At 36.6% G+C, this 16,541-nt stretch overlaps 1 protein-coding gene across 2 annotated transcripts in view; it reads left to right on the top strand.

Annotated features, from left to right (window-relative positions):
- LOC109824298 (serine carboxypeptidase-like 18) overlaps nt 3,280-16,541 on the top strand; it is a 30,040-nt gene continuing 16,778 nt past the window's right edge. For both annotated transcript variants that reach the window (XM_020390862.1, XM_020390861.1), the window contains exons 1-2: nt 3,280-3,476; nt 3,566-3,711. In XM_020390862.1, the coding sequence (XP_020246451.1) occupies nt 3,334-3,476; nt 3,566-3,711 (289 nt within the window). In that variant the 5' untranslated portion in view covers nt 3,280-3,333. The remainder of the gene's footprint in view (nt 3,477-3,565; nt 3,712-16,541) is intronic.

Raw genomic sequence — 16,541 nt, 5'->3', positions numbered from 1 at the left:
GAGAGAGAGAGAGAGAGAGAGAGAGAGAGGGTTTGACGGTCTTTGTCCGTGCAAAAGATTGTAATTTGGAGGTGATAGTTGATTGATTTTAATCTCATGGTTTTTTACTGTTGAGGGTTTTTCACGTTAAATCTCATGTGATTCTATTTGTTGTGTTTGGTGATTTTTAGGGTTTTTGCGAGATCTAAAAATCCTAACAGTTCACATCCCAGAGGAAATTTCATCAGGGACGTATCCTAAACGGTTTCTCTGCTGGAATTTTTTTTCCCACCTGTAATTACATATATTTTCCCCCTGTAATTACATATATTACTTGTAAATTCAATAATAATTCGAATCGAAGAAATATGCAAATCTAAATCAAATATGTGCATTCAACGTACACCTTCCAATATACACATTATAATACACATACCACGTTCCAAGTGGCCTGTTTCGTCACTTTGGTCAGTGACCTGTTTCGTCACCTGAGCTTTGCCTGAGTTTGGACCAGGCTGAGATCGGATTGCGTGTAATCCTCTAGTCGCCTGTTTTGCGGGATTGGATGCGCGTAGGGGATTTGTGAATAGTCAGTTATCTGATGATATTAACGTTGACTCTATGTGAGATGTGGACCAATGAGCTATTATAGGATGGCTAGTTGTATGACCTTGATACTTGGATGATTATGGATTCTTCTGATTGTTATACTCTAGTGGTGGATTGAATCTAGCTTATTATTATTCTAGCTACATGTTTCTCTTTATTATTATTGTTATTGCTTTTGGTCATTCGACTGTTTCTATTTTCTTTTGTGGGGTTTTGACGTGTGTCATGCACGTTGACGTACACATGTTTTCTCTGATGTACGTCAGACTTAGAGGAAGGACAGGTCCATCTTGGAGATATGGCAGAGCCCGAGTATCCTCAATAAGAGTGCTTTGCAGACAGAGCAGAAGAAAAAGTCGAAGCCTGGTTTTTCTTTTATTAGTTGATGGTCCTAGTTTACTTTTGTAACACTTTCCTTTTCCGCTTGATCAGTATATTTTTATATTTTCCAGTATTTTAGTTAGATTATTTTGTATCAGAACATGTTGACTCGTATATGATGTCTTGGATGATATTTTCCTTGTGATATGTATCATGTTGTTCTGGGTTGTTTATTATATTCTCGCTATTGTGATCAAGACCTATGACTTTACATTGTATTTATTTCTTGACGCTTAGCGTATTAGATTGAGTAGAAAAATTCTAATACTTATTTCTCCTCGGTCTAATACGTCACGGGTTTGTTCACATCCCGATTCCCTCGTATTTCGGGAAGCGGGGCGTGACACATTATACACATTATTGTGTTATATATCACACCATTTTTAAAAAAATTAATTATTCAACGAATCAAACATTATCAATTAGGGTTCCACTTACGGTTAATTTCTAAAATATGTTCAATTAGGGTTAGGATTATTAGGCGTAAATGTAGTTCAATTAATGTTATTATGGTTTAAATTAGGATTTTAACAATCAAAGTTATGAAGGGCAAAATGCAACTTGATTAGGGTGAGTAACACAAATATAATTGAATAATAAACTGCAAAAATTATAAAAAAATTAATATTTCTTATGAAGCCCACTTTAAATTAGGGAGAGTACAATATGGGGTGGATTGGCGACTTTTGCGCAGCAACATCGTCCCGGACAGATCTGCATTTTGGAAAAGAGATGTGATTCAAACATAAATTTTCATAAAAATAAAAATACAAGAAAATACCACAACTAAAGATCTGAAATTTTGATTAAAGATCTAAAAATTTACCTTAAATTTTTAGATTTGGATGTTGCAGCGGCGGCAAGGCGACAAGGGGTGCGAAGGCGGAGGGCAAGGCGGCAAGGGTTACGCGTGGTGGGGGAGAAGTATTGCGGTGTAGAACGGGAGCAGCGGCGGCAAGACGGGTGTGGGCAAGGGCGGCACGGCAGCGGTAAGGCAGGTGGTGTGCAAGGGTTTTTGAAAATTTGAGAGCTGATCCCTAAATTTCCCACTTTTGTTACTTTTTTCGAGGGTCCTACCATCACAGACGAAATTTTCTGTCAAGGATATATCCTAGATGGAAAAATCCATGTAGGATGGTAGGACCCGCGGAAAAACTTTTGTATTAAAAAAACCGTCTACAAAGAGTTATGTAGACGGTTCTCCATCTAGGATGTTTCATCCTAGACGGATAATACTAGCCTGAATGTTTACCGTCTAATATGATTTTCATCTTGGTCGGAAATCTTTCCATCTAGGATAATCTATCTAAGAGCGTCTTTTTTTACTAGTGCGTGCTATAGTTGTAACGCTCGTAGATCATGCTTATCATATGTTGTGGAGAAAATCTTTCGCAGATGAGCTACAAAAGTTTTTTTTATACAATTCAAATAATTAATATCATTCATAGGGTACTAAGTGAGAAGATAAGTGGTGAATTGTGGAGTTTCTCTACAAGTAAAGATGTAGAGGATCTCTATAAAAAATATTTAATTATGGGATCCGCTAAGATAAACCAGAAATATTGTAGACTTTCTCTGCCATCAGCATTGTAGATAATCCGCATCCAAAGGGACTCGTTTTAACAAAGTGACTGAAACTATAAATCCTACGGAAAACAGTTGATAACGTATTTAGTGCATTGTGAGTGAAACTATAGTGTAGTTTAGTGCTTCTTAACTGAGAAGAAAACATACAATTTAATCTTTTTTTAATGCCGAAACTTCCCCCCTTAGGCCCCGTTTGATAAAGGGTTAAGAAAGAGGGATTACGGAGAAGGATTAACATAGTTAACCTACTTGATAATCCGAAAGACTAAATTATTAACTCATTATATAAGTTTTATTTTAACCTTTGTGATCATTTTTAGTGTTTGAAAATAACAATGATTTTGACTATTTTCTTTATAATTAGAAGTGTTAACTCTTAATCATTCTAAATAGGAGTATTAGTAATTAAACCCATTATTTTGAGGGGTTAACTCATTTTAACACCTCAAGAGAGGTTAGATTAACTCTTCTTTATTTTTATGTTTGGCAAATTATGGAGGGTTAACTCACTTTAACCCAGCTTGTATATATAGATTTTTTATGTTTGACAGGTTAAAAAGGGGTTAAGTTCCCTTAAACCCTCACTTAACCCTTTGTCAAACGGCAACTTAAAGTTCTAAAGACGTTTGCTAATTAACGGCCAACCATCCTTCCCCGTGAAGTGCGGCCCCATAATAATTAATAATAGTTCAAGGACCAATAAATAATAGGGAAAAACGAAGAGTAGCTGCTCCACTTCTTTGTCCGTTAGCTTTGTGCTCGATAATTTCCATTCAGATGGCTCCACTTCCACTTCCTCCTCCTCCTCCTCTCCTCCTCCCTTTCCTCCTCCTCCTGTTCGCATCTCCTACTCTCTCTTCAGTGACCGTAACTCATCTCCCCGGCTTCAGCGGAGCTCTCCCCTTCCATCTCGAGACAGGGTACACTAGATTGCACGCATGATATATATACATATATAGCCTTAGTTCTCTCTGATTAATCTCGATCGGTGCGCTCTCGATGATCTCAGGTACGTGAGCGTTGATGGTGTGAACGGTGTTGAGCTGTTCTACTACTTTCTACAGTCGGAGAGGGACCCTAAGGAAGACCCTCTCATCCTTTGGCTCACCGGGGGCCCTGGCTGCTCAGCCTTCAGCGGCCTCGTTTTTGAAATCGGTACGGAATTAAAACTTTACTGATTTGTGAGGGCCTGAGATCCAACCACGTCGCTTTCTTTACACAAGAGAGTCTTTTCCCCGACACATGGGTGTTGCTCTATAGCTAGCTATCTCTGGAAATCTTATTTAGCAAAATGCAGTCGTCACCTCATATACAATTTTTTCAGTTTACATAGACACACACAAACACAAACACTCTCAAAAGAGAATATAAAATTTATTCTTAATCATTAATAGACTTCATAAAAATTATAAACTAAATATTAATGCTAACTCTAGTATACTTTTATCTGATAAAAGTATCCACATGAGCATATAAAAGTACTAAAAAAAGTTCATGAACCTCATTTCTAAAGATTCCTAGCTTCATTCAAAATAATTAAACTATATATTCTATAAAATATTCAGAAAATATTGTCTTTTATTCCTTCTATTTTATTTTTTTATTGAGCTAAGAATATCAATCATTCTTCACCTTTATCTTTTTCTTGTGTAATTCTACAATAGTGTCTTCATCATCTACAACGATTGTGACATCAGGCTGGAGTTGTATTTTTTGCACTGTTATCTTTCCTAGGCTCGTTATTCTTTGATCTTCTCGTTTAACTTCACAAAAAAGTCGGGTGAATTTCTGATGTTCAACACAAACTTCTTGAAATACAGACTTTGATTTTTTTTCCTATTTCAAAGAGAATAAATTTTAATTTCATATATATAAATTATTTGTGTTCCAAATTTATTACTTAAATGAGATTATGAGCTACTTCTTTTTTTGGTCGATGAAATAGAATATATTCATTCACCAAATTTAGAATTGAGTGTACATCAAAACTCTGCTAGAAAAATTTCATTGTAACGATTAAAGTTGTAATGAATGCAGCAATGAATACAGCAACTTTTTCCGCAAACAATGCGTTGACCGGCATTGACCCTTAGGGTTTTGAATCGTCAAACGTTGACTTTTGTCGCAATGCTTTGACTGGCGTTGACCTAAGGTTACGCGTTGACCGGCGTCGACCCTTAGGGTTTCGATTCGTCAAAGGTTGACTTTTGTCGCAATGCGTTGACTGCGTTGACCTAGGGTTACGCGTTGACTGGCGTTGACTCTAGGGTTTTGGATCGTCGTACGTTCACCAAATTTAGAATTGAGTGTACATCAAAACTCTGCTAGAAAACAGTCTAGCAACCAAAACTGGAGAGAAAACCCAAACTGTTTACAGTTTTTCTAATCTATCTCTCAAATACTCAGGAACATCTTCATTAAGTATTTTTTGAAGTATTGAAATTTTTACTTCTCTAACTAGCTGATCAGAACTTCGGCTTCTTTGCTGAAAAATCCTCGCATTTCTTTCCTTCCATATCCAGTAAACTGTTGCTGACAAAATCATTCTTTTCAACTTCTTCATGAATCCAAAGCCCCTCAAGTTATTAGTATACCAGTCAATCACACGATCCCAGTTGCATTTACGCGTTGATCGGCGTTGACCCTTAGGGTTTTGGATCGTCAAACGTTGATTGGTGTTGACCTAGGGTTGCGCGTTGACCGGCGTCCACCCTAGGGTTTTGATTGGTCAACGGTTGACTTTTGTCGCAACGCGTTGACTGGCGTTGACCTAGGGTTACACGTTGACCAGCGTCCACCCTAGGGTTTTGATTCGTCAAAGGTTGACTTTTGGTGCAACCCGTTGACTGGGGTTGCCCTAGGGTTACGCATTGACCGGCGTCCACCCTAGGGTTTTGGATCGTCATACGTTGACTTTTGTTGCAACGCACTGACTGGCGTTGACCTAGGGTTACGCGTTGACCGACGTCCATCCTAGGGTTTTGATTTGTCAATGGTTGCTAACCAAACCATCATTTTGTTCCACACATCAGAAGTATAGAGGCATTCAAAGAACAGGTGCCTACATGAATTCTTCTTATATGCATCCAATAAGACCTTCTATTATGTCAATAACGTTACTTTTGCTCTATCCCTATAGTTTTTCTCAAAGATCTGAATTAAATACATGTATTTTTTATTACCAATTTGCCTCAGATTATAGTATTAATATTTTAATATTTCTTTAGTATTTGAAGAACAAAATATAAAATTTATGAATACTTACTAATTTTTCTTATATCTTCCATGGAGAATTCTTCTTTGATTGAGATAAAGTTGTTAATTATTCTTCAATGAAACTCAGTCGGTGTTTTTTTGATTTATTTTTATCGTTTTATCATTTGCAATAGAAATAACTTGATTCTTTTGAATGGTATCTTTGAACATTCTGATAGTTTCTCTATATGTAATTCATTGTATTATTTTACCTTATAAATATTACTAACACACCCTTGGGGTGTCTCGGTTTTGCCGAGACACCCCATGGGGGTGTCTTGGTTTGTGTGGTCCCCCCCCTTTCTTTTCTTTGTTTGGCCTTTTCCTCTTTTGTTCATGGTCCCCCCCTCCTTTAATTCAAATTTCAAAGGAGAGAGAGAGTTCCCTCTTCTTTAGCTCAAATCTGAAAATCCCCTCTTCATTTTCGGTTTTGAGGGTTCTTCTTCCCCAAGAGCTCTCTTCCATTGATTCACTTTCAATAACCCATTAACCCTTCAAGTGGAGCTCGGATTTTGGGTGCTTCTTATTGGCCGAAAGCTTGCTCCTCCAAGTGGGGTTCCCTCCTTCATCTTCAAGCTCGAAGAAGCTTCTTTGATTTGGGTAAGCTCTTCCCCTCAATCCTCTTATTTTGCTTTAAAGATTGCATCTTCATGCTTGGTAGATAGGAGTTTATGTATGAAAATATGCTCTTGGGGGTTTTGTGCAAGATATGTAAGGGCCGAAACTTGGGGGTTTATTTGCAAAATTCGTGGGTGTTTATTCACCGAAATGGGAACTGAAATTTGTGGGTTGAATCTATGTTCATTTGATGAAGGAATGGGGGTGCTTTACGCAAAATATTACTAACATCAGAGATTAATGTTTCTAAATTATAATCAATCGATGCTAAGCTATTATATTATAGTTTTTTATTATTTTTATGGATTTAAACATCTATCAATTAAATGTTACTAATATATTTTTGCTGCTCCAACTTATTAGCAAAATTATTTGTAATTACTTTGATTTATATGGTGACAATAATTTTAAAGCTATCATATATTTTTTAAAAATTTTATTCCTTAACCGAATATTATTAATCAATTCTTACTTTTGTTTACCAGCATCAATTTAGACTACTATTATGAAAAGGATAATAAACTCTAAATTGGAAATTGTGTGTGTGTGTGTGTGTGTGTGTGTGTGTATTAATAAAAGAATACCAAATAATTACACATTTCTTTGCCAAGTTTTAAATTTTAAGCCTTTTTAAGGGTGCGATTTGTAATTTTTAAAACTATAGAAGTGTTTTTAAAAAAAATTACTTTTAAGTTTGGCAAGTGTAACTTCTATATTTCATGTGTCGGTAGTAATTTTCAAATGTCAAAATATTTCCTACAAGTCTGAAAATTTAAGCATTCTTTTTGTAATTATTAAAATTGTAGATTAAATATCAGCGATCTGCAATAGATTCCAGATTTAATGTTTACTTGTTAGAATCTTTGAAATTTTAGAGTTTTATATGATTTTTAAAATTTAAAGAAGTCTTATTTTGCAATTTTTGTAACTTTAAGGTTAATTTTGGTCAATTTTAAATTTTTAGGTACATGAAAGTAATCTCTTGAATTCATCTTTTGTTGTTTATAAATTTTAAAATTTTAGAATTTTATGGTGGTTTTTTATAATTTGAACTTTTAGAGTGTTTCTATAATTTTTGAGACATTAAAGGTGTTAATTAGAAATTTTAAAGTCTTCAGAGGCTATTGTTAATTTCTTAATTTTGTGTTTATTGTTCTAAGTTTGAAATATTAAAATTTTTTAGGTGCGTCGTGGTAATCCCTTGAATTCATTTATGTTATTTAATAAATTGAAATTTTAGAATTTTAGGATGCTTATTTGTAATTTAAACTTTTGAGGGTGTTTCTATGATTTTTGAGGCATTCAAGTGTTAACTGTAAATTTTAGATTCTTCATAGACTGCTATTAATTTCTTGATTAATGTTTGTTGTTTTAAGTTTTGAAACGTTAGATTTTTATAATTTTAAACTTTCAGAGTATTTTATGCAATTTTAAAACTTTTTAGGTTTTTTGCAATACTTCATGTATTATAGTATATTAGCTACATATAATTTTTTTATCTTAACAAACTAATACCGTAAAGTTGTTTTATATATTTTATTAATATTTTTTTTAAAATTTTTGAGCTATACATAGTTCATGTAAGATTAGGATATGATATAATTATAATTAGGATAGATTAAGATATAAATAAAATATTTAAAATAGTGAAGGGTAATATTGACCCTGAAAAGATTTTTCCCGAACGCGTGTTTTTAAAAGGATTATATATATACACACACTATGTGCGAAATATTGGGTATGATGTACACTAGTGGTGAAATTGATTTTGTTTTCACGTCAAATCACATAAATTAATTAAATCATAACTATTCTTTTTCTTTTCCGAGATTAATTTGTTAAAAACAGAAATGTTAATTGAACTTGGTTCTGAGTTTATAGCATAACAAGCCACCTTCATGAGGAACAAATATCCTCTATTTATTGAGTATGTAAGCACGTTTTTTGGAATATTGACCTCTCTGACAGAATGGGTCCCAGTCTTGTGAACAGCTCACAGACAATGGCTTTTGAATTGTGTAAGCCTTATCATTAGCCTAATTAAGCAGTCTCTTTTACATTCTAAATAGATGTAGTATCTTCTTTTTTTTTATCTTCTTTTTTTTTTTTTACTTTTTTTTCACAAGGAGGTATGTCTAAATCTTCCGCAAGTCATCCATGACATATGCAGGATTGTCCCTAACAATAAAAACAAGGTAAATTACGAGACCCACTTTGCATTATTGGATGTTTAGCAGTACTCCACCTAAACTTACCAGTTTGTGACAATTTTCAATAGTTCAAATAATATTTTATTAAAAAAAAAACCATAAGCTTTAGAGAGTTACAGTAAACCCTCGTAAGTTTGTTATTTGACTAAACCTCTTTGAATTTTAGGAGTTATTGCATGTAACCCTCATGAACTGTTTTATTTCACTAAATCTTATCTATAAACTTTTCAATAAATCTTATCTAAATTTTTATCTTTTAATACTCATATAAGCTTCATCAACTCTAGCTAACATGTCACTGGTAAGCAGAGGAAAAAAAAAGCACGAAAATTTTCTCCTTAAAAAATACCTTTTTCTCCTTAAAAATATAGGTAATTTTTTGGGATAGAGAATTATTTTCATCTAGATGTTAGAATCAATTGTGCTAATTTGGATAGAGTAAATAAGCAATTTTCATGTGAAATTTAATTAGTGAAAAGATAGTTCATGAGAGCTTGTTGTGCGCAGCGGCCAAATTGTTTTGCTTCGAGGAATCGAACCAAACCAAACGTCGAGATAGAAGGCTAAACAATTCAAGATAACAGCACAAATACAAAAACAACCAATTTTTACATGGTTCGGCAAGTTGCATACGTCCACCGGGCAAGAAGGGGATGCGTTTTTACTAATAGAGAAGAAGAGTACAAACTGAGATTACAAATCACTCAAAACAACCAACTAATCTCACCAATAAATCTCTAATTCTCTCCAAATAAAACCCTAACTAATAGCTCAGAATATACCTTTTTTGTGCTTCAAATATCCCCCATCAATGTTTAATAAAATCCCAATCAAAGCCAAAGAAACCATAAAAACGTGTTTCTATTTTTAACAAAACACAATCCCAAACAGATTGGAATTCTAAAATAACAAGTTTGCCACACCCGGGGGTGGCAGACACCACACCCCTAAAAACAGAGCAGATTCTGCCACACCTAGGTGTGGCAGACACCACACCCATGTCAACATAGACAGATTCTGCCACCTGGGTGTGGCAGACACCACACCAGGGTGTGGTGGAGCCTGTTTTGTTTATTTTTCACGTTTTTCTCAAATTCCTTATTCGCTTTCACAATTCTCTACCTCGGCGAAGTTTTTCCAAAACTGAGCCGACACTAACTAAATCAAACGTCTCACTTGTTGCGTCTAGTACAAAGTAGAACAAAACCACGATAACGGACTCAATCCACAACAAGTCGAGAACCCAAACGAGAATGCGAACAAACTCCAAATAGTCAGTATCAACTCACCAAACCGGCTGCATCATAAATGACTGCCTACGTATCCTCTTGCCTAAGGAATCAAGCCATTACGTAGTTCACCCAACGGCCTCCAAAGGCCCTCAATCAACTAGAAGAGTTTGTAATTCTTCTCCAACATCATCAACAAATCTGCGGCTGATAGTTCTCCAAATGGCCTCAAAGTGAAACAATCTAACACCTCCACCTGAGGTGAACCAACGGTCATAACCAAATACGAACTATGTCCACCAGCTGCACTCGAATCAACTAACTCATCATCTGCATCTAAATTCAAATGATCTCCAAACTGTGTCACCTCAGCTGAAATCCCAAACGATGCAGTATGATCTGGAGTATGTTGAGTAATCTGCACCCAACGTGGAGTAGCATCACTCTTCACCCGCTGTGATATCTTAATGATCTGATCAACACTCTCCACCTGCTAAGAGTCTAATGTGACATACCTGCTCAGAACAAAATCTTATCTAAAAACTTTTGAAGTGTGCGACAACTTCTGAAGTGTAGAAGGGTTTATTTCACCAAATCTTATCTAAAAACATTTCACTAAATCTTATCTAAAAATTTATCTTTTAATACTCATAGTAGCTTCATCAACTCTAGCTAACATGTCACTGGTAAGAACATGACAAAAAAAAGCGCGAAAATTTTCTCCTTAAAAATATACCTTTTCTCCTTAAAAAGTATAGGTAATTTTTTGGGATAGGGAATTATTTTCATCTAGATGTTCGAATCAATTGTGCTAATTTGGATAGACAAAATAAGCAATTTTCATGTGAAATTTAGTGAAAAGATAGTTCATGGGAGCTATGTGCGACAACTTCTGAAGTGCAGAAGGGTTTAGTGTAATAAAAAAAGTTGATAGGGGGTTTACTGCAACTCCACAAAATATCATGGTAGTTTTTCTGTAATTAACCCTATAGTTTTTAAAGTTTAGAACGTTTTTCAATTTATAAAGTTTAGGGAGATATTGTGCGAAAGACCCCCAAAGATCAGTGTTGTTTTGTTATGTACGCTAAAAATAGAAGAATTTTTCAAAACAGACCCACTTCAACTTTTTTTTCTTAAAACCGACCCGTTTTTTTTATTTATCAAAACCGACCCGATTTTGTAATTAGCAGATTAATCACATTCCTAAATAGTCGGGGTTGGCAACCCCGACTATTTAGGACATTAATTTTTAGGGTTTAAGGCTTCTAATTAGGGTTTAACACCTTCCTAAATAGTCGGGGTTGCCAACCCCGACTGTTTAGGATGGTGATTAAGCTGCTAATTACAAAATCGGATCGGTTTTGATAAATTAAAAAAAAACGGGTCGGTTTTAAGAAAAAAAAGTTAAAGCGGGTCTGTTTTGAAAAATTCTTCCTAAAAATAATAATATAAGCCAACAGAGTTACTTGGGGCAGGCTTTGATCAGAAAACGACGTACGTCACTTTGGTAAGATAAGAATTCTAGACGCTAGCTTACCCTTAATATCTTTGCGTCTGTCCATCAACAATCTAATAGGTTAAACTTTTACGTTAAAATAACTTCTAAGGTTGCGTTCCAGAAATGAGATTTAGATAATTGAGAGGCTGATTTAAGATCAAGGAATTCTAAGTTTAGGGTTTGAAACCCGCGATCAGATAAATCACTTGTTTGGAGGTCGATATTAAGTGAAAGCGTTTGAAATCATCTGATGCTTGGATACACTTTATTATTATGCATAAAATTGGATTTAAAATAAGTATTTGAAGAAAATTATTCATTCTCCCTCCCTCCCCAACAACCAAACGCTCCGCGTACACTAAAGAACAAAGACCTCGTTGTGGACATCGTGGTCAGCTGTCATTTTATTAAGACGAAGAAAAGTTCAAAATTCCGTGTAGAAGAAAACAACACCCTTGGACTCGTAGCAGGACATCTCAACATCAAATTTCATAAACAATGCACATAACGATGACGTACAATCCAACGAAACCAGATGCAAACAGCCGTACGTACATAATTTAAAAGCAACACATCTCGCACATAAACTTAATGACTAAACGTGTTGATCAGTTCGGACCTTGTACCATTGAAAGCTAGCCACAATTCTTTTTTGATCCCAAAAAATCAGACCAAGCCACGGGAGAGATGACGTGGGAGCATTTTTATTCTACATTTATTATCCTCATTTTATCCTCTCCTTCGCCTCAATATTCCTTGACTGACGAAAAAGAACTAATAATAAGATTCAAACTAACACAGACCACGAGTGAATTTTGAAGTTATATGCGGTGATAACATATTTGGGCTCGGTTTAATGGGAGGATTTGAACGAAGCAGATTTTTGTGGTCGGATTTTGGGTTTTTTTTTTTTTTTTGTGGGCAGGATTCAGTTGGTTTTACTTTGGAAGAGGTGAAACTTTCATCTAATAATTTCTTGATATAAATAGCCTTATTCGTTATTGAATGAGTCACCCGCATGTGCGAGCAGCCACCTCACTTGTTCCATGAACATGTCCCATTTTTGGGTCCTTCTAGAAGGACCGTAAGATGAGCTAGAGAAGTCATGTGCGTCTAGTTATAGTCAGGTATTGAAGAAAGCCGACTATACGTTTTGCTAGGGTTTGCAAAGGCCCATCAGAAGATGAACTAGGTTAATCTGCTTGGTCCTAATTGACTCAAAAGGACTAACTCTAATTGGACCCATGGCTCGATGTGCCTTTGTTGGATGCTCTGGTTGCTTTTAGATTATGTTGTATGAATTATAGCTCGATATGGAGCGCATATGACATTGCATTATATCTTCATCTAGTGTAACCTGATTTACCACGGGTTTAGGGCTCCCTTGGTGCACATGTTCTCACGCTTGCGGTCAGCGCGATTCTGTTTGACTACGAAGCGGTTGAAACGTCATGTCGCGTCTCGCTTCCAGGAATGACCTGGTGAGCATAATATTTACAGAACCAACAAAATGTCCCATAAATATTGCGTAACCCGCTTTGAAATATACACCCACAATACAAATATACATAAAATATAGGTGTCATTACAACAACATCAACAACACGGAAATAATCAAGTGAAAACAAAATGAGATATAATAAATTGTCCAAGTATTACATCCACCAGATAGATGACTTCAATATTCAGAAAGAAATACAAATGTCTTGGCTCAAACACGGCCTTTAAATCTAGATAATTTATCTTAAGAATTCAAGAAGTATCTACTATATCAAAATAAACAATTAACTTCTATTGTTTATGATAAATCTACTGCATAGTGCTGATTATTTCCTTATAACCTGCTTATTCAAGAAGACTCCATTCACTACAGTCGGACTCACTTTCTTACCCACTTTGTTACCTGAGCAAGGAGTCCATAGACAAGGTTAAAGATAAGGTTTAAACGAGGAAATATTGGGAACTACATGAATCAATGGTTAGTGTAGACTGTCTAAAAATCACTGCAGATAGCTGATCCTCATCAAACACCGATGATGGAAGTTATAATTTGACGGTTTCTAGAAGGCTATAATTTAAAGACTTTCATGTAGATCGATGAAGGTTACAATCTGACGATCTTCATAATAACTGATGAAAGCTCTAATCAACAGCCTTCATAATCAACAGCGAGAATTACAACCTGACGACTCTCACATATCAAAGATCTGAAGCAAAGATTACAAAACAACGATCTTTGCAACGCTCTGACAAAAAGAGACTACAAATTAACGGTCTCCTCAAACCAAGATACGGAAGTCCTCCCCGTGTTTCAGCATCAAGACGCAACGCTAATTCAACTGCGGACGCAGCTTCTTATCAGCCATCGCTGACGTAGATCAAGCCCAGACGCAGCTCATGTTCGGTCGTAAACGCAGCCTCCAAAAGCTGCCAAGATAGCTTCCATCCGTTGCCAAACGCAGCTTCCAAATTGCTACAATCACAGCTTTCAAATGCTATAAACGTAGCTGCCATACGCTGCAAACGAGCTTCCAGACGTTGCGTTTGAACGCAGAATTCACGCCAGAACACGGATTTTACGTTTGACTCGTTCAAACACGAGCTGAACGGTTTCAAAACCATTTTTCACGATCTGAGGGGATCACAACTCCACTCAGGAATGATTTAAGGGGCGGTTACATCTCATTTTCCCCATAAAGGAGTGATTTTAGGGGCGGTTACACCCCCTAATCGCCTATAAATAGCTGAAAGATCAGCTTAGTTTAGAGAGAGGGAAGAGGGGGGATATCTTTGGATCTTTGAGAATTTTGGAGATCTAGATATCGGCTTCTTTGGATTATCTTCTCGGTAATAGATTCTTAGGGCTATCTTCGCGCTTGGCTTGCCTAACCAATTACGGTTAAAATCAATCAACTCTTTTACAAGAGTTTAAACTCGCTCTGAGTTATCAACTCGTTCAGGGTTTCAAACTTACCACGCAAGTCTTCCACAACGTCAAATCGTGAGGAAAAGATATCGTTCCAGTGAAACAAGACGTTCGGATCGTCAACGAGAAGCAAACTCAACGCGAGCATTCGAGGGAGGCATCTCATCGCTACCGTGAAGAACCCAGATATAAACAAATGAGAGAATTCAGATCAATTCTCCTCTCTTTTATAATCGGGAATCTAAATTATAATTGAGATCGAGATAATACAAATCAAATTTCTTTCATTTTCTTGTTACTACAAATTTTCCACCAAACAGTTAGCTGATCAAGCATGATCAAAATCGTATTCTCTAGACAAGAAAGAATATATAAATCGAAGTATACTGATCATATGATCAACAGGATATCTCTAGTTGTGTTGTGTGTGCAGCTTATTGTAGGCTGTCTAAAAATAACAATAGATAATTGATACCCCATCAAACACCGATGATGGAAGTTATAATCTGACAACTTCTAAAAGGTTACAATCTGACGACCTTCACAATAACTTATAAAAGCTCTAATCAACAGTCTTCACAATCAATATCGGGAGTTACAATCTGATGACTCTCATATTTTTAAGGAGCCAAGATGAAGATTACAAGATGACGGTCTTTGCAACGCTCTAGCAAAAGAGACTACAAATTGACGGTCTCTTCAAATCCAGGCACAGAGCTCACCTGTGCGTCCCAGATTCAAAACGCATAGCTCATGGCTATGTTCTCGGAACAAAACACATATGTCCTCCCTGCATTGCCACACCAAAACGAGAAGGTCCTCCCCGTGTGTCAGCAACATAACACAGAAGTCCTCCCTGCGTTGCCACACCAAAACACGGAGATCCTCCCCGTGTGTCAACAACATAACGCAGAAGTCCTCCCTGCGTTGCAATATCAGAACGTTAGAGTCAGACATGCGTTATAACATCAAAACACGGGGGTCAGACCCGTGTTTTTTATGGTTGATTGGTTCAAACAGAACCTGAACGGTTTTAAAATCGTATCTTCACTTAATGGGGTCGGTTAGACCCCATTATGGAGAGATTTTAGGGGGGATTACACCCTTTAAACCCTTGAATAGTTTCAAAATTGTTTCTCACGATTTGAGTGCGGTTACACCCATTACTCCTCTATAAATAACTGAAAATTAATTCAGTTCGGGGGTTCGAGCAGAGGGGATTTGGCTCTCGGTTTGGGCCGGTATTTTGGATCTGAGACTTGGCAGCAAAGAAGATCCTTCATCCTTTGGCCGGAGCTTTGGAGATCGGCAACATGAGCTTCTTCATCATTGGCTTATAACCGACTTTCGGTTAAATCAACTCTTCCATAGAGTTTTAAACTCGTTCAGAGTTATCAACTCATTAAGAGTTTCAAACTTGCTTTGTAAGTTCTCCACAACGTCAAATCGTGAGGAGGATGTAGGCTGTCTAAAAATCACAATAGATAGTTAATCCCTCATCAAACACCGATGATGGAAGTTATAATCTGACGACTTCCAGAAGGCTACAATTTGAGGACTTTCACGTAGAAGGTTACAATCTGACGACCTTCACAACAACTAATGAAGGCCCCAATTCAACAGCATTCACAATCAACATCGGGAGTTACAACCTGACGACTCTCATATTTTCAAGGAGCCAAGACGAAGATTACAAGAGGACGATCTGTGCAAAGCTCTAGCAAAAGAGACTACAAATTGACGGTCTCTTCATATTAAAATGCAGATATCTCTCAAATCGTAAGGAATTTGGCAAAACGTAGGAAGCGAACCGAAGCCTTATATTAAAATGCAGATATCTCTCAAATCGTAAGGAATTTGGCAAAACGTAGGAAGCGAACCGAAGCCTTCGGCTCAGTTCGGATGGCCCCGTCTCGTCGAGATAGCCGATTTTCATATATAATTCGTCTAATTCCGACTTACGGTTTGAAAGTTATGACCTGTTCTTCGCAGCAAATTATGTTCTGAGGTCCGTCTGCAAGACTGGACTTCATCAGAACATTGGACTTAGCCTGAAGCCCGCCAAGCCCGCCTAAGGTTCGCCTCTGCATTACAGAGTCAAAGCGCACATGCTCAACTCTGCGTTTTCAACATCAAAACGCAGAGTTAATCGCTAAAACAGCACAACTGTGCGTTTTCAGCCTTTAAACAGGCCAACTGTGCGTTTACAGGCCAACTGTGCGTTTATGGGCTCAACTGTGCGTTTACAG

Source organism: Asparagus officinalis, chromosome 9 (assembly GCF_001876935.1).
Source record: "Asparagus officinalis chromosome 9, Aspof.V1, whole genome shotgun sequence".
Classification (NCBI taxonomy): domain Eukaryota; kingdom Viridiplantae; phylum Streptophyta; class Magnoliopsida; order Asparagales; family Asparagaceae; genus Asparagus; species Asparagus officinalis.
This window is presented reverse-complemented; position numbering and strand designations above follow the sequence as displayed.